The sequence below is a fragment of the Mastacembelus armatus genome, chromosome 4, assembly GCF_900324485.2.
Source record: "Mastacembelus armatus chromosome 4, fMasArm1.2, whole genome shotgun sequence".
NCBI lineage: Eukaryota > Metazoa > Chordata > Actinopteri > Synbranchiformes > Mastacembelidae > Mastacembelus > Mastacembelus armatus.
Genome location: NC_046636.1, coordinates 25,817,221 through 25,842,573, shown reverse-complemented (window position 1 = coordinate 25,842,573; position 25,353 = coordinate 25,817,221). Strand labels below are relative to the sequence as shown.

Here is a 25,353-nt window from a genome sequence, read left to right as displayed (position 1 = left end):
ATTGGAAGCCTCTGTGCTCCAAGCAGATCCCCACTATTTTCCTCCTCCTGTGCATCTGGGTGACAGAGGACATGATGCAAACATTTAAAACAAACAAAAGCTTCCCCTAACTCCAAATTCATAAGCCCCAGTAGCATCAGCTGCCTGCTCTTAGCTGTTTTAGGGTTAGGGGCAATAATATACTTTCTACCCAGTTAGAGAAAGAAGGATCCAGTCTGTGATTATGATGCTGGAGGGAGAGAAAAGGCTCGGCACACAGTGCGATGGATTATAAATCTCATTATCTACCGTAGGGGATAGTTTTTTTTATTATTTAGAGTATCCCTATGGGAAATTCGAGGAGTGAGTTAACAGCTTTGAGTTAATAAATAATCTGCGAATAGCCTCACTAATGCGCTCTTCTGTCAGGCGATAGCGCAAAGAAACTACCAAGTAATTAGGACTTCCTATAGCGACAAGTGGCTGTTTGGATCCCAGCTAGATCCTTGGCACAGCTTTACGCACAGCCAGTGCGCACCATGTATTGGACACACTACTGACATAGTTGGTCAGACCAAGTCTTCTTAATAAACGTCTGCGTATTGATGTGCCAAAATAGTTTCTATGTGAAAAGTAGATTCATTAAGGGTCTGGGTTATCTCTGAGCACCTGACCTTCGGTCTGTTTAAACTGTCGTCACTAGAGGGCGGCATAAGGACAGGAAACTGAAAGATGTTGGCCATAGCTGATGACGCTATAAAATCCTCTCTTTCTCTTTCACTGGGAATTATAATGAAACATGGTGTAGGACACAGCGACTTGCATGTGTCCATATGGTGCAGTGTGACCTGGGTCCCTGGAGCCTGTTCTGTGCGTCACTGGAGCGAGTGCGGGCACCGTCATCCCCCCGTTACAGCATCATGGTGCCTTTTCCAAAGCTACGTTGACAGTGTCCCGCCTATCACATAGCTTTCTATCCAATCACACCATCTCATCTTTTTTGATAAGTATTTCAAATATTATTTACTCTGCCGGGCTATAAGGGCAAACATCTCGCTTCTTACAGCTCCATCCACGCGTCAAATGAACCTCCCGTGGCGTCAGCGGGGATTTTTCAGCAGCAGATTTGCTGTGTTTGGACGTTCAGCCCATGCCAGGTTTTGAAAGACTCAATCGGACATCGCTGTGATAGTGGTTCATGGAGGATCACCGACTTCGGTAGGAGTAGCCTTTGTTTGAAAATGAAAGAAAGCGACGTCTGAGCAGCTCGGCTCGCCTCTGCCCGTCCGCAGTCGCACGCAGCCATTGTAACAGAATAGCACCAAAGCAGACTATAGAAACGCACTTTTTATTTCTGGGCAAATTATTTTGAAAATGAGCGGGAAGTGTCCGTGAATGACATCACATCTTTTCACAATAAGCGTAGATGTAACTATTCATTTGTAGCTTTGATTATATGTTTATTTTACACATTTATTTTGTCGTTATTTTGTGTTGTTTTTTTCAGCTCTCGACTCGGTTGGAGAAAAAGATGGTACCCGCTGACGTGCTACACGGGGGAAGGCTCATGTTGTGTTTTTAATCTCAATTAGAGTAAGATTTTTTATTCTTGCTTGTTTTTTTTTTTTGCTTGTTTGTTTATTTACCCAATCTTACAAATGTATGCGTTGGTTACTAGTTATTATTGCTGCAGGTAGTTTAAATCCTATGTATTGAAAAATACGCATCCCTATTTTATATATAGATGTTGCTTCAGTCTCCTCTGGGCCTCTGGATTAAAAAATACATAAACAAATAAATCTATCTAATCGATACATTCGATCTGATCAGATCATAAGATGGTCAGAGGGGCTTAATAGTGCCTTAACAACACGTGGCAAAAGTAATTGTAGTGTTTGTAATGTGTTTTATTACTTATAATTCCTCAAACAACAAAAAAATAATAAATATGCCAGCCTCACAGAAATAATAGAGTGTGTGTTCTGGCTTGCAACACACTCTGCAGTAGTTTTCTGTGACTGGATACAAATCAAATTGAATTTGGAGTTAAAATTGTGTAAAAAAATATGGAATTAGATGTTTTTTTTATCTGTCAGGATACTTATTCCATATAAATGATTCTTCTAGAACTAGAATATGAGCAGTAAAAGTGAAAAAGTACCATATAAATATAGGCCCTGTGTTTTATTTTTTATAAAACATATAAAATTGTTCCCATACCTTCATAGTATTGTAATAAATTAAGCTTTTATTGATTATAGCCTACACAATAATCATTCTAATTAGACTAATTTAATGCATCTTTTTTAAAACATACTGAATTATTTTTTACAGTAAAAAATGCAAGTCAAACCCATGTGTGATGTAAGGTGGGAGGGAGGTGCTTGAGATACACATGACCACCACCTTCCATTTTGGATGAAAACAAATTTTCCAGACGGCCTGGCAGCAACCTTAACTCCTATTATCTATATTTTTTACAAGAATGGCTGAGAGGTCAGTATCCGACCAACTCTGCAGTGCTGCAGCCAATGGAAACCTCAGTGATGTGTTTATTTTGCTGCAAAATGGAGCAGATGTCAATGGATTTAATAGATTCGAGAGAACTGCACTACAGGTTGGTACAATCCTCCTTTAGATTAATTTGTGTAGACGTGAATTTAGCTGAACTCATTTGTTCATGGTTACTTATTGCTGACTGTAGTGTGACAAACAGGCTGTCTGACTTCCTTATCTTATTGTGCTGTTATACAGGACACATGGCTTAGTGATATTTTAACTTCAAATGTTTTAGGCTTTGTTAATCATAGGCTTATTGCGTGTTTAAATACATATAAGTCTTTTTTAAATGTAGAAATCTGTGAGCAGAGGGAAGAATTACATTGTGTAGCATATTTGGTGGAAATACAGAGGTCAAACTAGCTAAAATAACTTGCCAAAATGCTTTTAAAATTCATAGTTCTGCTATAGTTATTATTTAATGTGAGATTATAATAAAAATATCGTTAGATGTCATTAAATCTGGGTTTGATGGAACAGTAAGATCTTTTTTTTTCAGTTTCATAAAGGGCTGTGGTTCCAGCAAACAGTTTACACTTTATCCTGAGAAAGTTATTGAGATATAATGAAATTAGCCTCTTTGAGCATTATGGAAATAAAGGCCTGGCAAGCTAGAAAACACATTTAAATGAGAGAGTTACTGGTGAAATGTGAGACTGGAGTAACAAAATGGTGGCAAAGAGGAAATGGTTGAGGTCCTGCCAGTTTTTTTTTTTTTTTTTTTTTTTTTACATGCTGCACTTAAATCTTATACTCTACAGGCACAAACCAATAAAACTATTATTAACACTTAACCACTATTACTAATAAATGTAACAAAACCAATAGTAATGATAATAAAATAACATGAATATGTATATTGTATCTTTATAGTGCATTCAATTTAGCCTCTGATTTTTAAAACACATTTCATATTTAGTTCTAATTTTGTTGAAATGTTTAAAGAAAAAATCTGTCACCTCTTCCTGTTTTCTTGTATAGGCCAAAGTGTAATTCAGACTGTGAATAAGCCATTTTTGTTAGGCCATTATAGAACTAATACATTAACACTGATAGTGTGGGAGCATCTGTATAGTTACCGGTACAGTTTAAGCCTCCAGATGTTATTATCTCCTGTCTTTGTGCAGGTGGTGAAGTTAGGGAGCACCCCCGTGGTTGAGGTTCTTCTCAAAAAGGGGGCAAATCCCAACCTACGTGACCCGGTCCTCAACCTCACCGTGACCCACGACGCTGCGCGCGACGGATACGTTGATACCGTGAGCGCGTTGTTGCAGAACGGGGCGGACGCGAACCTCGTTGACGGACAGGGTAACCTGCCGCTGCACCTGGCCGCCAAGCAGGGTCACCTGGAGGTGGTGAAAGTGCTGATTGAACACACCGCGAACCTCCACGCATCCAACCAGCAGGGAGACACCGCCGCGCAGCTGGCGCGCCGCCACAACAGGATGGACGTCGCTGATTTTCTGAGCTCCAGTAAGTGAATTTCGTTAACTTTATATTTTTTAAATGTTCCTCAGTACATTAGATTTTTATTCATTCTTTATTATTCTTTATTCAGCCCTACTAAAATTACTATGACATCTTCAAAATGTCCAAATGGCTGCAGGCTTTGCCACCTGGTAGTTTAAAATGCGGTGTGGATGTGGTTCGGAACGTATTCTCACATTTTATCTTCACAGATAAAATGTGAGAATAAAGAATGTGAATGTTACCCCACCAGAACAAAACATGGCCTGTGTGACCGCCTGTGGACCTATGATGCTGCTGGGACAGGCGCTGCGTCTTGATACCACTAAAACAGGTCCATGTGGGGCCTGTGGATTTAAAGCAACAATAAAATATATTAGGATTTTTATGCTTCTCATGAGTTTTACCCTGAAGCGGCAGGTTTCAGACATGCTATATTAGATGTCATGATTTCTAGTCCTGTGAGGACTGTTTTCTTATATTCTAGGCCTATATGCTAAGATACAGCACAGGCTCCATCTCCAGCGAACTTGACAATATTATCCCACAGCCTACAATAAATAATAACAATCACCACCAGTTGTTTTTGTTTTGAATATATTGTCCCATGTTGCACATCATCTTTTCAGTCTGACTTTAAACTTGACTACATCTTGACTACAAAGAACTGAATCATTCAGATACTACCCGTGTCAAATTGTGGTTATGGCCACGATTTCATGTTAATGTTTTGATTTTTTTTTGAGTAGCCTATAGCTTGGCTGTCTGACTACACATTTCCAGTATGACAAGCATGTAGGCTTTGTCACAACTCGGCTACAGCCTGCACCAAAAGGGCGTAAAATTCGGCCTAAAAGCAGAACCTGCTGCATATTGAAGTTTTAGCCTCGACCTCGACAGCTGCAGCGGTATCGAAAGTGAAAGTCACTGTCATCTTGATGCTGCTTCTCCAGTCAGTCTGCAGGCCTACTGTATATTTCTCTCTCTCCGTGGCCATTAGGCTGCGTGGGTTATATGGGGACTTCCAAACGGAAGACATAGCGCTGGTTCACATTGAAAACATTCAGATGTTAGAAATTATTATAGACATTATTATAGACACAAGTGGATTAGCCATGAGGACTAGAGCTGTAATGAAATGTAATGCAATGTGTGTGTGTGTGTGTGTGTCTGTGTGGGGGCCATAGTTTTTAAGAAGTTATTTGATCTGGTTTATTCGGTCCACATGTTCCAGAATACAACCCTCTTCCATGCTTCATTATCTGGCCTACATTTATGTGGCTATTTGTGTTGAGACAAAAAGAGCGTGTTCAGACGTGTCACCCAGTCTTTATTCAACAGTTGCAACCGTCAAACTGCTGCTGCTTCCACAAGTTGTAGGCTAACTACACCCGAGAGAGAAATACATTTATTATTCGCACTGGAGATTTAAATAAAAAGATCCAAACACGCACATTTGAAGTGAGGCAGTAAAGCTAGTTCAGTAAAGTGCTGCTGTAATTTGAAAAACCTAATAAAGCTTTATTGTAATAGTTAATTAGTATTTTTATTTTTGCTTTGTCTAAAATTAGGCCTAATATAATACAACTATGTGAAAGAACTGGTCTGTTGAAGTGCAAGCTAACGTTGCTAAATTGTTTTCTCAGGCATTTCCCACAAGAAGATTAAAATGCTCTTATATTTCATCCATTTTGGTCTGGATGATTTTCAGGAACGCGATTATTCCCAGGATTGTGCGCCTCTTGGGCCTGTAGACTCTTTGTCCTTCCAGCTCAGGGCGTGACCTCGTAGTCACCATTTATTCAACCTACAGCCTCCTTCATTTGCTGCTATTTCAGAAACAGAGGCACAGTGTATAAAATTATATTTCATTGAGTTTGGAGTCTTTCATATGTATTCACACACTGAGTCTGATTCTGGCACATGCGGCGCATCTGGCTGATCTCCGGCCCCCCCCCTGTCTCACACCAGTCTGGGGTTGCACAACTGCACAATATTAATGCACGTGGGCGGGCTACGCTGCACATTGAATGGTCAGTTTCCACGGAGCCTCTAGGCCGCATTGCGGAGGGGGGGCAGTCGTGGCAGAAAGGGGGGCACATTATTCCGAGTATGGGTCGCCATACCTGGCCACAAAGTCACTTTCATTGCCATTCAGTTTTATTATAAAAGTTTTATTTATGTATTCACGAGGTCTTCGACATTTTTGTTGCGGAATAACTTTGATCCTCCTGCGTATGTGTGTGACTGCATGTGTGTGTGACTGCATGTGTGTGATTGAGTAATTTCACAGACGCGTAATTTTCCCGTTACTGTCACTGTCAGCTATACTTTTCTACACAGGAGCAAAGTCAAGCCTTCACTGCGTTGCCCCGGTGACGCACGGTGACCCGAGACTGCCCAAATTCCTCTGAATCGAAGGGGATGTTCTTGAGAACTAGACCATCGTTGTGTGCAGGCCCGTGGAGGTGGGCCGGGTATTTATTTTAATTAAGAGGGAAAAAAAGAGAAAGTCAAAGGAGGAGTCAAACCATATATGGACCTAAATCCGGTAGTGGTTCTGACGAGGATTCAACAGTGTGGAGTTGGGATTGGCTGCTGAGGAGGAGGTGACTGGTGTACAACATGATCTGAGCCAGTGAGCGGGTCTGTGCAGGATGTCATGCCTCAAAAATAAACCCATGCACAAAGGACTTTATGGTTTAGGTGGGGTTTTACCGAGGTTTCCTTTTTGAACTCATATTTGGATCCACAAAATCATCTGCGTTATTTTTAGGCTGTGGACCTACCTGCCTTGCTGTGGCCTATGTACTGCATTTATTTTTGCATTATTGTTTATGTGCTAATTCCTGTTTTCCTCTTGCACAGAGTAGAAGAGAGGAAGAATGAAGACGACGACTGAAGTTTCATTATTCCTCTGCTATTTCCTTTTAATTAGTTTTAAACATGCAATTATTTTCTGTTTTCTAAAACCCACAATTGTCCTGATAATGACAATTTTTAGACTCACAATGGGTGAAACAAAACATTGGACACAGCCCTCAATATAATGCAGCCCAGCTCGACATCACTGCAGCATTAATGAAAAATAACAGAAGTGAAAGTGGAAACGTACAGTTGTTTTAGGCTGCATTACATTGTACAGGTTCCAGTGGAAGAAGGAAAGTCACTAATAGCTAAGGACTCAGAGTCAAACTGCATGAGTTCTTTACCGTGTAATGTTTTCTTTTACTCCCTCTTTCTAATGTGAAATTACAATAGCACTACTTAACTTTATAATTTCATATGTTTTTTATATGAAGACATATTCATGCAACTAATTTTGCTCCCTCTGAGGAGACTGCATTTTATTGAGGAGAGTCTCAATCTGGTCACCCATTAAAAAAAAACATATACAAACACAAATCTTTAAAAATAATAATAATAAAAAAAACTCCCCTTCTCTCTTTCTTCCTCTGCTTAATGTGAATATAAACAATACAAATACTGCAACAGCATCCGGTGTCTTATTTTGAAAATATGGCATAATTGATTCCTGATTGTTGTAAATTTTATTTGTGTGTGTGCGTGTGTGTGTGTTATTGCCATTATTGTTAAGCTACTATAGAACATTAATAGTCTAGTTTGGTGCAAAAGTTAACAATATAGTTTAGGTGTTATATGTTTCGAGCCCATTAGTATAAATCGAGAACAAGGTGAGAATCCATCGAGCTGACCTCAACATGGACATCTGACCAACCTTTAAAGTCCCGGTTTTAACGCGTCCCCTGACAAAGCAGAGTCTGCAGATGGTTTCCTACAAGGACAGTTAAATATTAAACATGCTGCACAAACAGCAGCTTAAGACACTGGAAATACTGACATTATTTGAAAATGTCTTTCTGGTGCAGCAAAGATAAGGCCACAGTGGGTGGATGGAGCAAATAGAACCAGTAACCAGTTTCACGCATTGAAATTTGACAGACTGACGAAAAACAACTCTGAGTTATTAACGATAATGAATAGATTTATATTTTTATAATGTGTGGGCTCAGTGTTTTCTATGTAAAGTATGTGCCATTTAATTAGTTACTTCGTTACTACGCATCCTTAATAAGTTGACTGCATCAGTGTGTGTCTGTGCAAATGGAACATGCGCTGTGCGCGTTATGGCCAATCAGTGACCTGCTCGTAGTCTGGGGCAGGAACTGGAGCCGTTGGAGATCATCTTGACCCGGGCACGGCGAAGACCAGAACACTGCGGTCAAAAGAAAGAGTTGTCATTTGGTGAAATGCAGAAGATAAGTGTATTTACATTTTTGTTCTGTGCCTCCGAACATATTAAACCGGAGATTTGTTTTGCTGTTAACGCATACGGTGCCAGGCCAGGCCGTCATTTAGGCAGCCGCTTCGTTTAGCGTCAGATATCGAAGAAAAGAGATGGATTTGTGGTCTGTATGAAACCCGACGGGGATTCCCGTAAAATAGTGATCACCCGTGTCTAAACATAATCATATAGTTTTGTGTTCCCTGAACCGAGCCAGTATTTGACGCCTAAACCTTCCAACCTAGAGTTCGCGTCCTTAGAGCAAAGAAAGTTTTAGTGGCAGAAGCTAAACAGCAGTTTTGAGCTGCTTCTGTCGAGGTTTCATTTAGCTTTTCAGTCAAATGACGACACCTTCGTCAAGGTTTGTTCACTTGTTTCAATATGCGACGCACCGACACGAGAACGCGCCCACGAGAAACCTCCAAGTTTATTACAAGAAACTGGAAAAAATATAAAAACTATCCTCCATTAGGTTTTTACTAGTGCACCCATAGAAATAAATCCCAGCCTGTGACGGAGACTACATACATCTTTATGCTTAGAAACAAGGAAATGTCTAACAAGCACACACACACACACACACACGCCTCAGTCCTTACACAGCAAACACTTACCGTCCCTGTAGGTTCATTTTAAACAAATGATTATTCGACATTTTTTGCAGCTGCCCCACTTACCAAGAGTGCGTCACTTTCCGGGGATGTGAGCACAATGCCTCACTGGGAACCATTAGCACATTTCAGGAACCGGATTTTGTTCAGTGTCACATAACTTTGCGGTAGAGTCGGTCCACTGGAATCAGGGTGGAGGCCCAGTGTGTTCTTCTCTGATGGTTTTATTCAAACACAAACAGCTTGGTTTAACTTTGTTTATGGTCCCAGCGCGGAGGAATGAGACTCAGGCAGCTTTGATTATTTCCAGACTCCAAAGACCCAACGCGCTGAGTTCTGCTGAATAAGGAAGAAAACAGTGGGAACCAGGTGATGTCACAGAAATTCAGTCCAAGCACCACGACAAACTGACAATTTCTTCATTTATTATTTTATGACAATGTAGTGGGACATTTCTAACACACACGTTTTGTATTGTTCACGACATAACATGCACAACGCCTGCCGGCCAGGCAGCAGCACCTGCAGTCCAAACTGTGTCCCCCGATTCAGGGGCCGCATCCTCCGAAGGCCGCATTTGCAGGCCGACTGCGCTAAAGCAGCCAATGCGGCCTTCTTCCCCAGATAAGGCTCCAGCTGGTGGATCCATTTCGGCCCGACGTATCCCAAAGGGCGAAGTGAATTTGTGCGGATCCCTTGGATCAGTCCGAGCCCGAGGTTTGTTACAGCAATTGGTTTTAGCTTTAATCAGACAACGATACAAATGTTTCCGATCAAAGGGCCTCGAGAATATTAACATAAAAAATCAAATCCAAATTTCTGGCTCCGTCATTTCCCAGTACCGGTGTCCACCCGCAGCTGTCACTGCAAACAGGAAGTCCTCCGTACACCAGGCCGTCTCGGCCCGGTTTGGACCTATGTGGTCTAAGGTCGCGGCCTTTTAGACCGCGTCCCTCGAAAGATGCGGCCCCTGAATCTACAAGTTAACCGAACTCTGGTCCCCCAGTCACCAAGGCCATGAAGCTCCACCTTAATGACGGAGGGCAACCTACAACATAAAGAGTTTAGTACTGTGCAAAACCCCAGTCAGAAGCCACGAACCCTTGTACAAACCACACACACTGACACACACACACACAGACCATTGAAGGCATGTTGTAAAACTGTCTGATCTGTATCATGCTCCAATGATTACAAGTTCACTTGCATGCCAAAGATGTTTCTGGGATGTTTCTAATTCTTTGTGCTTTCATACTAAACTGGGTCTAACAGCTGTTAGACTGAGGCCTAATGTGAAGGAAGTGAAGAAAACAACAAGGATTCAAATGTAACAGTTAAGAACATCTATGCAGGACTGTATAACTAATTCTGATACCAGGTAAATTAACATCCTGTCATCCTCATAGACACTAAGACACCAGATACACAACCCATCATGACCAGTTCACCGTTTCCTGGCAGTTAAAACCGTTTCACCAGTGAATGTTTACTTTGGGTCTGGTTTTATGAATATTTCCATAGCAGGCCGCTGATTGAAGTGATACTTGATTTAACTTTACATATGCAAACCCAATAAATGAGCCTGATGTTGTAATTGCGTTGATGAAGATTATAGAGTTTAGACATTAAGAGGGGCAGCTAAATTAGCATTTACTCAGTAGTTTGGTTAATGTCACTAGAAATAAATTATGCATCCCTCTGGTCCACACAGTGGCTTTAACTGTCACACTATTTCAATGGTAATGGAAATGTAGGCAACGCAAATGACATACTTCACTTTGACATAATTACTGAATACATTCATATGTATCAGTAGTTTTTTTTTTTTTTTTTTTAAAACTGGTCTACTTGTGCTTTAGCCAGTAATCTGAGATATCACAGTGTCTTAGAAATTTGTGACAAGCCAAAGCTCGTCAGCATCAGCCGAGCAGCTTTCCATTACATTAGTGACTAAAGCATGCAGTGTCTTCTTTTGCCACATCTGTGTTAGTGTTAGTAAACAATGGAGCCCTTATACTGACTGACAAAAAAACAAACAAACACAGAGCCCCAGCATGTCAATCAATCAATCAATCAATCAATCTTACATTTCTTATGGAAGATCTGTACAAAGAGGCAACCTGTGGCCTGGGTGCTGTGCACATCTGACGATCACAGTCTTCATTTCTACCAACCTTGGTACCACATATCTGCATTGGTAGCAGTTTTTTGCAGCAGATATGCAGAGAGGTGCCTGGCAGATGTTTCTTTTCTTGTCTTGAAGTGTGAGATTATAGTAATCAGGCTTCAGCAGTCCAATAAATGCAATCTGATGGCTGTGATGTCCTTCCTTCTATCATGGTACAAGTTATTCATAGCAGGAAATTAAGGAAGTGTGTGACTGCGTGTACTTAAGTGTGTATTCACATTTATAAAAGCGGATCTTGGAAAGGTTTCTTAATCATATCAGTTAACTGTCATCCGTTCGTCTTGACTTCCCTTTACACTTTGTTTTCTCACATTCCTCCATTGTCAGCTTCCATCTTTTGCTTCTTTCCTTGAACCAGCACCTGTCTGCTCAGGCCTAACACCAAAGCTGTGCTAATTCCTCCAAAGCTATCCCAGATGCAATCCTGTCCAGCAGGCCAACTGAGGAAGTTCTGTGCACACAAACGCACACAAATGCACGCACGCACGCACACACACACACACACACTCAGGTACATACACATACAAACAAAGAGATCACTACAAATCTTTTACGTCACTACTCTGATATCACCACCTTACTAATCCAGGATACAGGTTAGTAAGATGAAAGTTGTGTGTCTGTCCATTTGTCTGCATAATGTGTGTGTGTGTGTGTATATGTGTGTGTGTCCAGTCTGGCCCACAGATGTTTGCGGACGTAGGTGTGTGTTTGTCAGTTGGTCTCATAGGAGGAAAGAAGCGCGGCGTCCACAGGCTCCATGCAGGAGGGGCAGGTGAAGGACCTCATCAGCCAGTCATCTATACAGTCCATGTGGTAGATGTGCATGCAGGGCAGGAACCGAATGGGGTCTCCGTACACAAAGTCCATCATACAAATGACACACCTGCAGACAGGAACATAAATATTGATTATTCCCCATCAACTCAATATTATGCTTTGAAAGGGATATTCTGCTCAGAAATGCAGAATATAATAAAAGAGAAATGAAAAGACACACATTTATGGCTTTCTACTCACTCTCTGATTTTCTTCTCTGAGCCGTCCCGCCCCGGGTCGTACACACCCTTCGGGAGATGCTGAATAAGTCCGATACGCTGGGCAATGCGAACCTGCTCCTCCTCTGTCAGCTGAGTGGCCAGTCGAGCTTGGCTCGGTGTCGGGTGGTAGACGGGCACATGGATCTGCTCCTGCAGAAAGACAGAAAGCAGAACACATTAAAAGTCAGACTACACACAGTAATTGCCTTGTGAATCTGTGCAACAAGCAACAGTTCTGCAACATGACAGTAGTAGATAAGTGAAAACTAGGCCTCGAGGGGGGGGTTACAGAGAAAAGCACAGGAGAAAAAACAAAGGCATGACTACTTACCACTTCACAAGAAAACCTGTATCTAAGTGTTCCAAGAAAGCTATGAGTCAGTGTCACTGTTTGTGGCAGAAAAGTGTTGAGAAGAGTCTAAAGACACAGTGGGAAGACTGCCACTTTGGTTTCATAGGACCTGCTTACTCTTAATTCTACCGCTGTGAGATCTTAAAAGCAGAAGATATTGTTCTTGTTTCGGTGGAAGTCAGACAGGTTGTACGGTGAGGGAAAAAACTATTTGATCCCCTGCAGATTTTTGCACGTTTGCCCACTGACAAAGAAACGATCAGTCTATAATTTTAATGGCAGGTTTATTGGAACATTGAGAGACAGAATAACAACAATAAAATCCAGAAAAACGCTTTTCAAAAAAGTTATAAATTGATTTGAATTTTAATGAGTGAAATAAGTATTTTTTTATTCTTGTAGTTGGCCACCAGGTTTGCACACATCTCAGGAGGGAGATGTCCCACTCCTCCTTGTAGATCCTCTCCAAGTCACTAAGTTTCGAGGCTGGTATTTGGCAACTTGAACCTTCAGTTCCCTCCACAGATTTTCTATGGGATTAAGGTCTGGCAGAAAAATACCCCCAGAGTATGTTTCCACCTCCATGTTTGACGGTGGGGATGGTGTTCTTGAGTTGATGCCAAAGAGCTAGATTTTGGGCTCATCTGACCACAACACTTTGACCCATTTCACCTCTGAATCATTCAGATGTTCAGTGGAAAACTTCAGACGGGCCTGTACCTGTGCTTTTTTGAGCACCTTTTTTGAAAAGCGTGTTTCTGGATTTTTTGTTGTTATTCTGTCTCTCAATGTTCCAATAAACCTGCCATTAAAATTATAGACTGACCGTTTCTTTGTCAGTGGTACATCAGTACAAAAATCAGCAGGGGATCAAATACTTTTTTCCCCTTCACTGTAGTAGGTGAAGCCTGTGAAACCTTCTTTTGATAATGGTTCACTGTGTGAACTGGGAAATCTGAGTTATTTTAATATTGAGAGGCAACATAATGTCACCAATTGACAATATAATACTAGTAGGCATTAGTTTGTAAATCCCTCAGCCTGAAGGGCAGATGTACTCCACAATGAAAGTGAAAGTAAGTTTCACAATGCAGCACTCAGTCTTAGTTTTAATAATTCATTTCTCCCTTAAATAATTATCTCTGTCAAAAACAAGGCCTGTAACACTGAAATGCTCACAGTAGCTACTGTCAGTTAATCCGTTATCAATTACATGTTGACAGTTTTTCTGGTTATGTGGTGTTGATATTACAATGTTGGACAGTAGGTGGTGGTCTTTCCTCACCACGTCTTCCAACAGCCATTACAACAGAAAGGTACGTGGCTGCTTTTACACGACTTAGACGTTTTCAAACTGCTACAGAGTGATAATTAAATTAACATTGTATGTGGATGTTTGTGGTGTGTCCTGATTCAATTAGATTCTCACTTTCACTTGAGTTTGATTTGGTCACACAGATGTTTACAGTTCAAATAGTAAGAGCAACATAACTGATGCTCGTAGCAGGACCAAATATCTTGTTACTCTTTCGACCTTTATGGGAATCCTTTTATCTGGTCTAGCCTAAAATTTCTCTCCTCCAAGTGTGGGAAGTTGGCACTGGCCTGCACTAAACTTCAAAGCAGCCAAGGCCCCCCAGTCCCTCTACACTTCAGTCAACAGGAATCTGCCTTTGGTTTGAACCAATTGAAGCCAAATGTGAAAAGTGATAGTCCAGGGTCTTTCATTATGTCTGTCACTAGTGTTTAAAACACTGGTGCATACAACCACATAATCAGAAGTTTAAAGTGAAATGAAAGTAACATCAAACTGAAGTGAATATGGAGTTTCGGTATCAGACTGTAATGACTCAAATAAAAAGTCATATTAACACACCCCAAAGCTATACTGTAACCTCCAAACATATATGGTCCTGTATATTAATAATAATAAAGCTATTTATTCAGAAATGATGACTAATTGACCATTTGAAACTTTATTGTTATCTATTTTAGCTAAAACATAAAATTTGGTTCAACTCCAGAAAAGACAAAACAGAAATAATAGCATATAACACACTATTGTTAAAACACAGAAAAGTCGTCAAAGTATTTTAATAGTTGATTAATAAAGTAATTTTACAAAAATAGCAAATATTTGCTACTTTCAAATTCAAAAATCTGGGGATTTGCTCTGAACACCTTTGGGTTTTGAACTGTTTGTTGAATAAAACAAGACACTTTAAAGGAAATTTTTAAGGAAAATGTCCATCATCTGAATTTCTCCAATGGGGATGAATAAAGTATCTATCTATTTATTTATCTATCTATCCATCTATCTATCTGTCTATCAGATTTTTAAATGTTTTATGTTTTTCATAGACAAAGAGCTGGCAGAATAAAATGGGCAGATTTAATGTCAAACGCTTTAATTTTCTAACAAATTACTAACATACATAGAGTTTACTCTGTATGTGAGACACATATTTTCATTGATCGATTACAATAGTAGTTAACTAGAAGTGAACATATAGCAAACTATATAATAAGGGAAAAAGGCTCACATAAGTTTTAGTTCTCTGTCTTCTGTACTTCCTTCCTCTCTAAGTGTCTTCCTCCTCCTCTAAACATAACTTTCTATTCACTCAATCCTCTCACTTTGCGGTCTGTGTCTCAGCCCCATCCACTTCCTTCCCTCGTAAATTGTATACACTCTTCATGTGTCTTGTGGTGTGTGCATTAGTTTGTCCTTTTCATCCCTGAGTGCACACTTGAGTTCACAGACTCTCTTCTGCTGTGGTTCTGAATTAGGCCAAGTCTACTCTGATCCCACTAAGTTACCTCCTTCATTACCCACTTGTATATCCACAGTGTAGAGATACCATTTTGTACCACACGCTTACAAGATGCTGGAGATTAAACCAGTGTTAGCAGGAAAAAAAACTGGTCTGAACCTTCCTAGAAATATTCATCAGATCATATTTTGTTAACTATACTGCTAAAACTTGGCCCGAGCGGCCGACATGAAACTCAAACCACTTTCTTTTTGGCTAAGTTCCTTGTGAGACAATCGACAAAAACATTCATCTGAGGAGGAAGGGTAGGAAGGGTAGTATGCATTATGTTAGTCTTCATATTTAAAGGCTACACATACAAAGTGTATCAGAGTCGGCACCAAGGAACCCTGTGCTTAGGGACGTCTTAGTTATGGGTCGGAATTTTTTTAACCAATGCTTTGTGTTAAAAAGTGGAGGTGTGACATGTTGGTGTTTATCAGGCATGAAGAGTCCAATAAAACATGCTAATTGAATGTTAGTGATCTTGGAGCCTGGCTCATACTAGGGACTAAAAGGCAGAATATTTTGGCCTTTGCTGCAGATATTTTTATAAATTTTCTCATAAATCTATCTCATTTATCTTTATGGAAATTCAAAACTAATTTGCCCAAGTACTCCTTGAAGCATAGCATGTAGTCTGTTCATTTATATTAAAGCTGACCATTGACCGAGTATCTAAGTACTAGTACTAGTACTCTATTTAGAAGCTGTAAATTACTATACTATTTTCACACATACATCTTCTTCTCCTTTGGGCTGCTCCCTTCAGGGGTCTCCACAGCCAATCATCTTCCTCCATTTAACCCTATCCTCTGTATCCTCCTCACCCACACCAACTATCCTCATGTCCTCCTTCACTACATCCAAGAACCTCCTCTTTGGTCTTCCTCTAGGCCTCCTTCCTGGCAGCTCTAACCTCAGCATCCTTTTACCAATGTATTCACTGTCCCTCCTCTGAACATGTCCAAACCATCTCAATCTGGCTTCCCTGGCTTTTTCTCCAAAACATCTAACATGAGCTGTCCCTCTGATGTCCTCATTCCTGATCCTATCCATCCTCCAGCTCTGCCTCCTGTCTTTTTCTCAGTGCCACTGTCTCTAAACCAGACAACATTGCTGGTCTCACCACTGTCTTGACCTTGAACTCCTCTGTCACCCCTACAGCACACCTCACCACTGTCTTCCAGCTCTCATACATGTCCTGCACCACTCGAACATACTTCTCTGCCACTCCAGACTTCCTCATACAAAACCACAGCTCCTCTCTCGGCACCCTGTCATACGCTTTTTCCAAATCTGCAAAGACACAATGCAGCTCCTTCTGGCCTTCTCGATACTTCTCCATCAGCATTCTCAAAGCAAATATTGCATCTGTGGTTCTCTTTCTTGGCATGAAACCATACTGCTGCTCCTAAATGCTCACTTCTCACCTCAGCCTAGCCTCCACTACTCTTTCCCATAACTTCATTGTGTGACTCATCAGCTTTATTCCTCTGTAGTTTCCACAACTCTGCACGTCTCCCTTGTTCTTAAAGATGGGCCCCAGTACACTTCCAGTACAATTCCTCAGGCATCCTCTCACTCTCCAAGATCTTGTTAAGTAGCCCAGTCAAAAACTCTACTGCCATCTTCCCATACACATAACAAAAGTTAAATGATGAAGTTAAATTAATGGCACAATACTAACATAGTAAAGCAGACAAATGTGATCTGAAAAAAAGTCTTATTTTTTTATTATAGAGTATGCAGAGCTATGTGCTTTCACTGATGAGATCATCCTGGATTTCCCCCTGTAAACAATAAATTTTATCTTCTTTATCTTGGCACAGATATTTATAGTCTTAGTCTATAGTCTACGTTTTGAAGTAGAAGGTTTTTTGATGGAAAAGATGCAGATGACCTAGCTAGCTAGCAGTCAAACTCTCAGCATTTTGAGCCATGAGTCAGCATATTTGTATTAGCCGAGGCCGTCTGCCGCTCCGGACAGTCACTCCTTTTAACTGCACTAAAAAAAACGGCAGCAGGCAGTATGAATAAGAGCTACAGACAGGGCCTCTGGGGACAGCAGCTGCACTCTGTGTTTGTGTGTGGTCGAATGTGCTGTGGTCAGCAGTGTAATTGTCGTCATATGACCAACTGTCCCTTCTTTCATATGTAGCCTGTCAGCTGGACTGTGACAGCTGTTCATTATGTGACCTCAGGTTGACCAGAAGGAAACAGAGATAAAAGTTAAGACACAGAGAGAAGGTAAGGGTGAAAGAGGCACTAAGAGGGGAGAGAGGGGGGCACGGTGGTGGCTAGCTGAGCCGAAGTGCAGACTTTGGTTTCCTTTCTGCAGGCTGCTGAGCCAGGCACACAGCAGTAGAAACTGTCAGCCGTCAGCCTGCCGGGCCCAGGCTGCTAATGGTGAGTGGGAAAGGAAGTGAAGATTACAGAGAGCAAAGACTGAGATCAGATGCACAAGAAGAAAGTAAATGACAAAGTGGGAAGGCAGTTAGCCTCTCTCTTTTATCATCCATCACAAGAAAGAAATTCTGAGGAAAGAGGAGTTAGAAAATGAAAGATTGAAGCACTCTCATCCCACAAGTTCACTAATAAGCAATAGCTTCTGCTCCAAGAGCTCAGTAAGGAAAGAAATCAGTAAGAAATCTGACCAGCTCTGTCTATAAAGCTTCTATGAAGCTGAAGGGCAAAAACACTGGATAAAAGTCATACTACTTGCAAGTTGTGTCCAACTAGATTATTTTGCAAACACGACAAACATGCAAATCATATGATGCATTTCCATTCAGAGGAAGAAGAAAAACACCCAGTTATAATGTTAGCTGCTGCTAACCAAAGGACCATCGAGCAAGCGATGTCAAACCTTCCACCAGCTCAGAAAGCGCAAAGCGAATTATAAACTTTTTTGTAACTTTTATTGCAAACAATTTGCATGTAAACCCTGAAGAAAGCTGGTGGAATAGCTGTAACAGGCACAATTGTCTTTCCCTATTGGTTCAACGCTGGCAAATGCAACTTTCCAGTTTTGCTACATCTCTTACATTTGTTTTATTAATTAGAAGAGGTTATTTAAAGGAAATTTACATTTATTATGGTATATTTATTTATTTATTATAGTACCACGTAGTTAAGAGTGAGAAACAAAACCTGTGTAGAAAAAAAAGATGCATCAATAATCATTTTACTATTGCATCACAGTCCTCAAATCAAATCGTGAGTTGCCTTGAGGATCCCACCCCGAAATGATAGTGTGTTTCACAGGTGACAGGTTTCACAACAGGAAGTCATCGCATCACACCACTCTTACAGCAAAACCCACTGCACCACAATTGAAGCTAACCACAGTGTTCTCTGTGAATGAGAAAACAGCTAATGTGTGACTGTTGCTATCGAGCCTACAGGAGGTTAGTATTTGGTCAATTTTGAGTCAGAACATTACATAAATAAAAACTGCTCAACAGTGTAGACTCTTTTTCTCCTGTGCTCTTCAAACATAGAACCTCTTACCTTGCAAAACTGCATCATGCAAAAACTTGACAACAACCTGTTGCTTTCTCTTCTCATCCTGTAGGCTTTCTGGCTTTATCCCCACTCAACTTGTGATGTAAGACAAAATTGGCCGTAAAGAGAGAAAATCATTTCAACCATGATGCCAACATACCAATACAGGCTAAGCATTTAACGGCTAATGTGTAGGTGAGAAAGGGTGGCAGACAGGCTGCATGACTCAAGGCCAACTGCATGACATAGTCCCTGTTTTGAAAACAGGCTTTGAGAACGTCATAGTAGAGACACTATAAATACACACACACACAAAAATTGCATCTGTAAAGTCACGTCAGAATGTTAAATTAAACAAATTAAATCAAACAGCAAAACATGTCTTTACCCTCTGTGCAAACTAAACAGTGTGAACTGCCACTATTTGCATTGCATGGAGCATTTGCAAGGCCTGAAATCATATCTCTCTGTCTACGGACTGCAGAGTAACAAAATCTTTGAACAAGACCTGCAGACACTGGCACACAATACAGGTGAGTATGCACTCAGGCAACAAGGACAACAATGGGAAGAGGAGAAGGATGAATATTACCATCGCATGATGTGTTTGTTGATGTGACAACAGGACAGTCTGGTGGTAATAATGGTTAGATGGGTTTTGCACTTCTCCAGCCTGGTGAAGCAGGAAGTTACAGCATTTATATATGTTAGGAATATTAACCCTAGTACTTCCACATAAATGACAAGCGAAGGCTTCACTGTAGAAACATAAAAAACTAAGGATGATAATGCAGATACATTAGGTGTAAAACTGAAAAGTTCATATTTTGAGGAAACTAAATAATAAATAATAAAAGGAGTAACATATTTAGGATCAATAACAATAAGGTGGGGGAATGATGACAGTCTGTACCATACTATATGGCACTACTTTTGCTACTTTTGGCACTGTAATATAATGACCAACCAAAACCACCTGGACCTTTCTGATCATATGAGCCAGGTCTGCCATCTGTTAGTCAAAGGAAGAGTAAAAAGACAAAAGAAGGCAGGGGCAGTCATTTGAGACCAGAACCCTGTGGTAAGCACATATTAGGACAAGACAGTAATTGGTCTCAAATAGTCCTGTGATGGGGCACGTCGCTGACTTACAAAGCTAAAAACAAACGCCACATCTTATCTAAGTGATTTAGTCACACCTGTGGGGAAGACAAATGCACTTTGGGTGAACTCATCTGCTGGACACATTATGATTATCTGAATAACAGGCTCACGCTCCTCTCCTGCCTTCCCTCTAACTATTAGCGGTGACGATTTGAATGAAAAAAAAACGAATAAAGCAGAATGAGATTTTGAGCTTGTCTTCGACTGTAGTTTGGGAAAAGATACTCATCGTACTAATAAAACAATATGATGATGTCTTATTGGCATTCTGCCATTCCTTGTTTCTTGATGTGTTTCTTGAACACAACGTTTCTTGTTCCAACCTACACTCACAGGTGCACTAAAAGAGGCACAAAGCCTAGTAACACTGGAGGTTTGTTTGTCATCTCATTTATCATCTCCTCTCCTCACTTCCTTCAGTCTCGTATGCTCTTTCCTGTCTACACTCCAGGTTTGACGGCTAATTAGACAAAAACCCTCCAAAGTAAACTTACCTCCCCCATGTCTTCTGACGAGACAGGATGCCACCTCATTGACTATGACTCTAAGCTCCTCAGCTGTTTGTGTCTATGCTACAGTCAGTGGTGTGCAGCCTCTGATCTAAAGAACCCCTAAAAAGGAGATTTGTTCCAGTCTTGGACTAGAGCAGGTGGTTACTTTGACATGTCTGAGATCAGCTTTTAGCACCTCATGCTCACACAAAACTGACAGAACCATTGAAAAGAATTAAAATAAAAGTCTACTAAGAAAGACCATGTTAAGCTACATGCAAACTCACAAAAACGGTGAATATTTGAAAGTTTTTAAAGTCTGCAAGATGGCACTAAGGTTTGGCCTTAAAGCTGGCTGACAGCAGCATAAAGGCTTTTGTGTCCGACTGAATGTGACCAGTAAAAACTCCTGTTACTGCTCCCATCTCTGAGGCTTACGGGGGAGATTACAAGCCATACCAGGGGAGCGAATGCAAACGCACACAAATGCAAACTTAGAGAGGTGCCTTATCTCCCAGAGCCGAGTCACACAGCGATGAGTCAGCACTCGTCTCACCAGCTGTTTTCCAAATCACACAACACACAAAGTGCTATAAGCAGCACACACACACACACACACACACACACACACACACACACACACACACACACACACACACACACACACACACACACACACACACACACACACACACACACACACACACACACACACACACACACACACACACAGGCTCACAATATTAGAACCAAACAGAAATGCACCCCTCTCTGCTTCGTATCTGCTCCACTTGCTACGGAAGAAACACTCAGACACTTTCTCACTTAAAAATCATTTAGACAAGGCATTCAAGCTCAGGGGACTGACCTCATCCACTTTCCTTTCAACATCCATCCATCACTTCACCATCATACGTCTATACAGTCCACGTCTACATGAACTATTCTGACATTAAGCTAATTTATGTTATTTTTATCAGAGTATCTCAAGGTTGTTGCCACTGTACACATATTAAGAAAGACTATTCCTGTTTGTGTCATGTCAAATGTTATCTTAGACATATATTATACACATTAGGCTGTGACTCAGTCAGTGTTATAAAGCCATATCGTAGCAAAATTAGTGCCTGACAATGCAGACCATGTTATCTGTTGCCAGGCTAGTTTCCAACTAAGCTAATGAAAACAAAAGGTTGGATGGTAAAAAATAAATATCAGGCAGCCTCACATTGAATTAGCTAAGCTTTTGGTTTACCAATATTTCAATTACTGGAGTCTGTCTAGTCTGAATTTGTGGGAACAGAGTCCACATACAAGCCTGTCTTTGTTTAACCTATGATTTAAGTTGGCCTTGAGCCTGGCTGTTGTCTGCGCTGCCTCTTTTGAGCCAGGAAATTATTCAACGGCACCAAATCCAGCCTTGGCCCAGGCAGTGGACACACCCATCTCCAGACACTGGAATTCACTCTCAGTGCTGCCTGTGGTGTAACAAGGAGACACATTCTGATCGATGTTAACATGACAGGCAAACTCAAGAAGGGACAGATGTCTGTAAACCTCGGGGAATCTCTGAAGAGTGACATGACGTTGGTCTGTTTTAAGTGCAGGGTACATGTGTTCAGATGATATACAACTTTATATATCTATACAACTTAATGACCTGTTTTATATTTACGACCACATTTTTTGTTACATGTATTATAAAAATTACCTTAAACTTAATAAGACCATAGACTGAACTACTCTTATTGAATAGTAGTTTTACTTCTGTACTTTTATACCTTTACTATTTAAATGAAAGCAAAATTACCATTTTCCCACTTAAAACAGATTTTTACTGAAGGAAATAAATATAATTCTGTGACTTTGTGCGATTGATTCTAAGAAAATACTAGTCTAGGTTCATGTTCTGTAACTTTAGTGCCACAGTCAGCTAATCATGTCTTAGTTTTGGATTTTACAGATGGGTGTTCTAGCACTGTGTTTTTCATCACGATTAGCAAACATCCCCCTCTGTATGAAGGACAGACGTGCAGTCAAAGTGAGTATACATACTGGCATCTGCACCCAGGGCCATACTCAACAGCTTTTTTGAACACACAAAATTCAGTTTCAAAAAAAGTATAGTGGAGCCTTTAGCCCCTTTTCTAAGATGCACAGCACTTCCAAAGTGTGCTAAGCCAAAGTGCAAGCACACACAAAATGTGTGCTGTGTTTTCAGACTGAGTTCAGATGGTGAAGGTACCGACTGCCATGGTCACCACAGAGAAGAGAGCTGGCAGGTTTGAAAGAGCCTTTAATAAGTAGGTATTAACTACTTAGTCAACCCTCTTGTGAAACTCTGTCAGTATAAACAAATTGCACACAGGCTTTCATAACACACATAACACTGCTTATTCAGAGCTTAAGAAAATTCAGCAATGTTTGTGTCACTTATTACAACATCTCTCACCAAAGCTGACTGCTTTGGCCTAATTACACACTGCTGTATGTCAGACATGACTCAGTTGTAGAAACTTGGACAGATGCATGTCAAGGACTCCCTGCCCTGCTCAGATATAATGTTTGATTAACTCTGGTACAGCCCGTCTGTGATAACGGACACAGATTATGAATCAGAAGTTGAAACTATCTTATAAACTGACTTTGGCCCAGTTTGTGTCTCACATGTATAAGCATATACATGTGAGTGACAGAGATCAGTTTCAAATTCATGGTCGATGTGTAAAAAACCCTGATGGTTGTTAAACAAAGGTGCTTTAACTAGTGGGTCATTCCTATCCAGTATGTGATGCTCAGGTACACAATGGAAAAAAAAAATTCAATTCACTAAAGACTTGAAGTTTGAACTACAGAATTATGTGATCTAGTGACTGGGAATTACAGTGCATTGTCAGAACTGCTTTTCTTCTATTTCCCACATCCTGTCAATGTGATTTCAGCTGTTATGACTGACTCACATATCACATAACAAAAACACAGACAAAGACCTTCGACATGTTCATTGTTGGTTTTGGTCTTTTAAAGAATTGTTATGATAATAACACCAGGCCAACGAAGCACTGACTGATGACAACTGTAGAGCCCAGTGACAGATCAAAACATCATCTAACATGAATACTGAGCTTATATATAATATAATATAATAATATAATATAATAATAATATGAACTGACACATTTAGCTGTGGACTGATAACTGCTTTTCAAATGCTGACCCCCTTTAATTTAATCTCTGTTTACAAGATAGTTTTACACTTGGCTACACTATACACTATACTAAAACATCCTACAATAAGAGCTCTCATGCTGTACTAACCTGAGATCACCTTGAGCTTCCCATGTTTTATAAACACTTATCTTAACTCAACAGATAAGGCTTGGCTTAACCTAGTAAGAGCCAAACTCTCTGCCAAGGCCTTACATAACGCATACCAGCTGCCTCCTAACAGGAAAAACTCACAGGAGAAGGGTAACACCATGCATCATATTTATAGGTTACAACATGGCCCAGTCTGTTTGTGGATGATCCAATTCAGAGAATAAGAACATAACACAAACAAAGTTGCCGCCCTGAGGGATGTGGGGGTTGTGAGAGTTGCTGCTTTTCCAAAATACAAAACTCCTTTAATGGAGAACATAGATCTGTTTCTAGTCCATTAAAATTACAGCTCATACTGTTCCAGTGAACTATAGGCCATAACAGTGTGGGTCTGTGTGGGTCTAACTTCATCTCAAAAATATATGAAAGCTACATGGTTCAGTGTGAGTAGTAAAGAAAGGGATGACATTGTGCTGCCATTATAGTCCAGGATGAATCATAATGTGACTCCAGGAAACTGTAGACAGAGGCAAGACCTTCAGATATAACAAAGAGGATTAGTGTCAAGGAGGGACAGGGTCAGTGGGCTGGGTTACTATCCCAGGGTGACGTTGGATTTGGGAACAGCTAATCTAGCCTCACATATTGTTTTGTCTAAAAACAATATGGTCGAAAAATATCAGTAAACCGGGCCAGACCCTTTACTGAACAAATCCACATGGTCGAAACTTCCATGTATTTAATAAATTGTGGCTAACCTTACAACAAAAACACGATGGCTAGGCTGGTCATACAGTGGTCCAAGTAGTTAGTCAAAGTTACCTGATAGGGCGGCGGTGGCTCCTGGTCTGGGTCAGCGCCGTCTCCGTAGCTGGCCCGGTCCGACTGAGATTCATGTAGCAAAGAAATATCATCCGAGGTCGGAGACTTGAGGCAGTTTCCCATCTCCTTCCTCTTCGGTCAAACTCTCCCCTCTCTCGGTGTGGCTTTAGTAACCGCGGGTTTCACGGATGATGTCAGTGGATGAGAAGGCGTCGAGGAGGCGTTTTTCCATACGCAGCTGATGAATCTCCTGTCCCAGATGACGGGAGGGCTGCTCCGTTCAACAACAACAACAACAACAACAATAACAACAACAACACATCCCTTGGCTAGCAGCTAGCCACACAAAGAGCTAGCCTGCTAACACCAGCTAGCACTCACAGGGAAGCATATAGTGTCCGGTGAGCTAATAAATGACGGGTGAGACTACCTTGCAGATTTTTCTATCCGCCGAGGCACCGGGGCGAAGCAAATATCAGTATCCGTCATTTAAATTAATTAAAACCACAGATTTGACTGACTGAAACCTCCCTGCCTGTCAGGGACTTTCCAGTTTGCAGCTGCCGAGCAACGACAAAGGTGGTGACGTAGCAACGCGAGGCCCCGCCCCCTCGAGCAGCGAACCAATTACCTTTCACCTGCGGCCAGGAAGCTCGTAGCTACAGCCAATGAGAGTCGTGGTCACATTGCCCTTCGCTAAAAACATAAACACAGAGATAAAACGATAAATAAG

The 25,353-nt window shown here is 40.9% G+C and overlaps 2 protein-coding genes across 7 annotated transcripts; one reads left to right on the top strand and one right to left on the bottom strand.

The window, feature by feature from the left end:
* Positions 1-921: 921 nt before the first annotated feature.
* On the top strand, positions 922-7,441 carry cdkn2c (cyclin-dependent kinase inhibitor 2C (p18, inhibits CDK4)). Of its 2 annotated transcripts, none has more exons than XM_026305002.2 (5): positions 922-1,197; positions 1,487-1,572; positions 2,464-2,596; positions 3,666-4,011; positions 6,879-7,441. In XM_026305002.2, exons 3-5 carry the CDS (start codon positions 2,465-2,467, stop codon positions 6,905-6,907), a joined length of 507 nt encoding a protein of 168 aa, XP_026160787.1. In that variant the 5' UTR covers positions 922-1,197; positions 1,487-1,572; position 2,464; the 3' UTR covers positions 6,908-7,441. The 2 variants fall into 2 exon arrangements, with proteins under 2 accessions (XP_026160787.1, XP_026160789.1); XM_026305004.2 differs by having other exon boundaries at positions 927-1,197; positions 6,874-7,430.
* rnf11b (ring finger protein 11b) lies at positions 7,432-25,192 on the bottom strand. Of its 5 annotated transcripts, none has more exons than XR_003295584.2 (5): positions 24,621-25,192; positions 12,131-12,300; positions 11,010-11,996; positions 8,989-9,261; positions 7,432-8,242 (listed from the first exon to the last, which is right to left on the bottom strand). XR_003295584.2 is itself a non-coding variant. In XM_026305005.1 (4 exons), the coding sequence occupies exons 2-4, from the start codon at positions 24,741-24,743 to the stop codon at positions 11,825-11,827; spliced, it is 465 nt and encodes a 154-aa protein (XP_026160790.1). In that variant the 5' UTR covers positions 24,744-24,891; positions 25,051-25,187; the 3' UTR covers positions 9,328-11,824. The 5 variants fall into 5 exon arrangements, 1 of the variants encoding a protein (XP_026160790.1); XR_003295585.2 differs by having other exon boundaries at positions 8,989-9,258; XR_003295587.2 differs by having other exon boundaries at positions 11,097-11,996.
* Between the last annotated feature and the right edge of the window lie 161 nt (positions 25,193-25,353).